The sequence below is a fragment of the Salvelinus sp. IW2-2015 genome, linkage group LG9 (assembly GCF_002910315.2).
Source record: "Salvelinus sp. IW2-2015 linkage group LG9, ASM291031v2, whole genome shotgun sequence".
NCBI classification, from domain to species: domain Eukaryota; kingdom Metazoa; phylum Chordata; class Actinopteri; order Salmoniformes; family Salmonidae; genus Salvelinus; species Salvelinus sp. IW2-2015.
The window spans coordinates 29,686,216-29,691,406 of NC_036849.1; the positions used below are offsets into that span (position 1 = coordinate 29,686,216).

Genomic DNA, 5,191 nt, shown 5'->3' on the forward strand with positions numbered 1-5,191 from the left:
GCTGGACTTCAACTTCCTCAACAACAAGCCTGTGTCCTTGGGACAGGCCCTGGAGGTGGTCATTCAGTAAGTGTTTGGCAACTTGCACAAATTCTGCGGCCATGGTTGTATTTAGTTTTTAATACAAAATAAATAAAAAATATCCCTCTTTCTCAATGGCACATATCAATTCTTAGGTGTTCTTTTGACTGGTAACTTCCAATAGGTTGCAGGAGAAACATGTGAAAGATGAGCAGATAGAGCACTGGAAGAAGATAGTCAAGACCCAAGAGGATCTCAAGGAGCTGTTGAACAAGGTGACCATGAGAGCCACTATCTCAGGCCAAAATAACAACAATAGTAGCTTGCTTGTAGATGCCTGTAGATATACTTTATCCCTCCTTTTAATCTGTTTTCTCCTCTTTTGTATATCTACCTTTCTCGCTTTCCCTCATGTCCTCAGATGGTGGGTACCAAGGAGAGGGTCAAAGAGCTGCATCAGCAGCACAAGGAGGCCAGCGAGGTCAAGCCCCCCAGAGACATCACCGCTGAGTTCCTGGTCAAGAGCAAGCACCGCGACCTGACCGCACTCTGCAAGGTGAGACCACAAGTCAACCACTCACATTCTCAGTCACACCACCCTACAGTAGAGGCAGAGTAGAGGTACAGAGGAAGGATAGATGGAGGTATGGATAAAAATAGATTAAGGGATGATTGATAATGGTGGTTTTTGAAGTGGATAGGAACAAAATGCGATTGAAATCCTCATCACCTCAATTGACTTGTTCCATACAAATGATTTCAAGCTGCAAGCAGTTAATGCCACATTACTTTGATTACTTTCCTGTTTACTTATTTGTTTTTCCAAAACAAACTAATTCCATTCCTCTGAGGTGTGGTACTTTCTCCAGACTCACACACCATGTGGATAAGCTATAATTCTAACAGCTGGAGTTGTTAGCAGGAGCAATCATCTATTTCTAGGCTCTAGACACAATTTGATTCAATTAAAGGCGTTATCAACGTATGTGTTTTGAATCACACCAATTTTAAGCCACTTTCATGTGATTATCAGAGTATATTTTCTGTGGACTGGAACTTCCAATAGCAGCTTGACTAGCAGAATGGCCTGCAGCTACAGTAAAGGCCTAGTCCCTCTACCACTCACTCTTGAATTACTTTCCATCAACTCATGAAGACTTTCCATTGTCATTTTTGTGGTTTTAAATAGCAAGGATCTCCTCCATTCAAGTATTTTCTTCATTTGAGTAAACTAATTTGCAAGGAGAAATATAGAGACTAATGACTATAGCCTGCTGCCTGTCACACTATGGCTGCGTTTACACCGGCAGCCTAATTCAGATCGTTTGCCCAATAGACCAATTAGTGGAAAAATAATCTGAGTTGGGCTGCCTGTTTAAACGCAGCCTAAGAGCTTTAACAGAAATAATGTTAACGTAACAAATGGAGAGATTGGATTTGGGCCATTAAGCCAAGGACAAAGAAGTGTACTTGATACCTAACTTTCACCTAAGTCCAATTTTCACTCAGCCTCCTATTGACATCAACAAATGACTAAGTGAGAATTTGACTTAAATAGAATGTTAGGATTTGCGCCATAGAGACGAAAAAATTCTATAAGTCGTGAAAATGGCATTAGCTCTGAGCAAAACAGACAGTTTCAGCAGCATGTGTTTGACTGGTCTAATGCCTTGCCTGGTGTGTGTCATTAAAGGCACGGATAAAGCTTCACCTCAGACGTGTACTTTCAGGAGGCAAGTTTAAACACAGCTGCTGTCTGAACTTGTCGACTGCCTCGGTCGACTGCCTCTTGAAAAAGCCACTTCTAAGGCGTGACTCAGGCTGGTCTGTCTGGTTTGAAATGGTCCACACACACACACACTGAGAGCGTGTTTGATACACATACAGGCTAGGTCATGGTCGGGGAAGCCTTGGGCAGAAGGTTGTGGGGTTTTCATTTTAGTTGGACATATTTGTTAGGCCGTGTCAGCCGGCTGGTGGCTGCAGGGGTAAGTGGTGAAACTGGGAAATTTGGATAGGGTGAGTCAGCCCATTTAACTGACTAAGCTGCTGTCCTTCCTACTTGACTTAGAACCTCTTTGGGGGTGTATGCAGCGCAGTACATGTTTCCCTTAATATCACTTAGCGTCCAGTACACACACACACACCTCTGTATGTTTCACAGTGTTTATACATCACTGTCCCCTGTCTCCTTTAGGAGTATGATGAGCTGGTGGAGTCGCAGGTCAAACTGGAGGAGAAGCTCCAGGAGCTAGAGGCCAACCCACCCAGGTAAACCCTTTAAGGATCGGACCCGTTTTCTAATTCTTTTTGTTCCATCATTTTTGAAACGCAGAAGGCCATAATATAATATTGCAGTTTAGGCTCAATTTAGCAGTGTGTGCAAAGTTTCAGATTGATCCAGTGAAGCATGGCAATACTGGACAATCAATATTTTCGGCCTTCTGCGTTTCAAAAATGATGGAACAAAAAGAATTAGAAAACGTGTCCGATCCTTAAGAGGTTTTAAGAATACGGCTGGAGTTCAGGGTGTAAGAAGTAGGACCACAACAGGCCTTTACGCTGGAGTACAGGGGTTAAGAAGTAGGACCACAACAGGCTTTACGCTGGAGTTCAGGGGTTAAGAAGTAGGACCACAACAGGCCTTTACGCTGGAGTTCAGGGGTTAAGAAGTAGGACCACAACAGGCCTTTACGCTGGAGTTCAGGGGTTAAGAAGTAGGACCACAACAGGCCTTTACGCTGGAGTTCAGGGTTAGAAGTAGGACCACACAGGCCTTTCGCTGAGTTCAGGTTAAGAAGTAGGACCACAACAGGCCTTTACGCTGCAGTAACAGGGGTTAAGAAGTAGGACCACAACAGGCCTTTACGCTGGAGTACAGGGGTTAAGAAGTAGGACCACAACAGGCCTTTACGCTGCAGTACAGGGGTTAAAGAATAGGACCACAACAGGCCTTTACGCTGGAGTTCAGGGTTAAAGGTTTACCTGGGTGGGTTGGCTCTAGCTCCTGGAGCTTCTCCTCCAGTTTGACCTGCGACTCCACAGCTCATCATACTCCTAAAGGAGACAGGGGACAGGATGTATAAACACTGTGAACATACAGAGGTGTGTGTGTGTTGTGATATTTAAGGAAACATGTATTCTGCGCTGCATACACCCCCAAAGAGGTTCTAAGTCAAGTAGGAAGGACAGCAGCTTAGTCAGTAAATGGGCTGACTCACCCTATCCAAATTTCCCAGTTTCACCACTTACCCCTGCAGCCACAGCCGGCTGACACGGCCTAACAAATATGTCCAACTAAAATGAACACCCACAACCTTCTGCCCAAGGCTTCCCGACCATGACCTAGCCTGTAGTGTATCAACACGCTCTCAGTGTGTGTGTGTGTGGACCATTTCAAACCAGACAGACCAGCCTGAGTCACGCCTTAGAAGTGGCTTTTTCAGGAGCAGTCGACCGAGGCAGTCGCAAGTTCAGACAGCAGCTGTGTTTAAACTTGCCTCCTGAAAGTACCCGTCTGAGGTGAAGCTTTATCCGTGCCTTTAATGACACACACCAGGCAAGGCATTAGACCAGTCAAACACATGCTGCTGAAACTGTCTGTTTTGCTCAGAGCTAATGCCATTTTCACGACTTTTTTCGTCTCTATGCGCAAATCCTAACATTCTATTTAGAGTCAAATTCTCACTTAGTCATTTGTTGATGTCAATAGGAGGCTGAGTGAAAATTGGACTTAGGTGAAAGTTAGGTATCAAGTACACTTTTTGTCCTTGGCTTAATGGCCAAATCCAATCTCTCCATTTGTTACGTTAACATTATTTCTGTTAAAGCCCTTAGGCTGCGTTTAACAGGCAGCCCAACTCAGATTATTTTTCCACTAATTGGTCTATTGGGCAAACGATCTGAATTAGGCTGCCGGTGTAAACGCAGCCATAGTGTGACAGGCAGCAGGCTATAGTCATTAGTCTCTATATTTCTCCTTGCAAATTAGTTTACTCAAATGAAGAAATACTTGAATGGAGGAGATCCTTGCTATTAACAACCACAAAAATGACAATGGAAAGTCTTCATGAGTTGATGGAAAGTAATTCAAGAGTGAGTGGTAGAGGGACTAGGCCTTTACTGTAGCTGCAGGCCATTCTGCTAGTCAAGCTGCTATTGGAAGTTCCAGTCCACAGAAAATATACTCTGATAATCACATGAAAGTGGCTTAAAATTGGTGTGATTCAAAACACATACGTTGATAACGCCTTTAATTGAATCAAATTGTGTCTAGAGCCTAGAAATAGATGATTGCTCCTGCTAACAACTCCAGCTGTTAGAATTATAGCTTATCCACATGGTGTGTGAGTCTGGAGAAAGTACCACACCTCAGAGGAATGGAATTAGTTTGTTTTGGAAAACAAATAAGTAAACAGGAAAGTAATCAAAGTAATGTGGCATTAACTGCTTGCAGCTTGAAATCATTTGTATGGAAACGTCAATTGAGGTGATGAGGATTTCAATCGCATTTTGTTCCTATCCACTTCAAAAACCACCATTATCAATCATCCCTTATCTATTTTTATCCATACCTCCATCTATCCTTCCTCTGTACCTCTACTCTGCCTCTACTGTAGGGTGGTGTGACTGAGAATGTGAGTGGTTGACTTGTGGTCTCACCTTGCAGAGTGCGGTCAGGTCGCGGTGCTTGCTCTTGACCAGGAACTCAGCGGTGATGTCTCTGGGGGCTTGACCTCGCTGGCCTCCTTGTGCGCTGATGCAGCTCTTTGACCCTCTCCTTGGTACCCACCATCTGAGGACATGAGGAAAGCGAGAAAGGTAGATATACAAAGAGGAGAAAACAGATTAAAAGGAGGGATAAAGTATATCTACAGGCATCTACAAGCAAGCTACTATTGTTGTTTTTTGGCCTGAGATAGTGGCTCTCATGGTCACCTTGTTCAAAGCTCCTTGAGATCCTTTGGGTCTTGACTATCTTCTTCCAGTGCTCTATCTGCTCCATCTTTCACATGTTTCTCCTGCAACCTATTGGACGATACCAGACAAAAGAACACCTCAGCCTATTGGACGATACAGACAAACGACACCTCAGCCTATTGGACGAATAAAGACAAAGAACACCTCAGCCTATTGGACGATACCAGACAAACGAACACCTCAGCCTATT

The 5,191-nt window shown here is 44.0% G+C and overlaps 1 protein-coding gene across 6 annotated transcripts in view; it reads left to right on the top strand.

The window, feature by feature from the left end:
• Window positions 1-5,191, top strand: part of LOC111968924 (lysine-specific histone demethylase 1A) — a 31,730-nt gene that overhangs the window by 10,723 nt on the left and 15,816 nt on the right. For all 6 annotated transcript variants that reach the window (XM_023994898.1, XM_070445252.1, XM_023994893.3 and 3 more), the window contains 3 exons: window positions 206-296; window positions 443-577; window positions 2,219-2,292. In XM_023994898.1, the coding sequence (XP_023850666.1) occupies window positions 206-296; window positions 443-577; window positions 2,219-2,292 (300 nt within the window). The remainder of the gene's footprint in view (window positions 1-205; window positions 297-442; window positions 578-2,218; window positions 2,293-5,191) is intronic.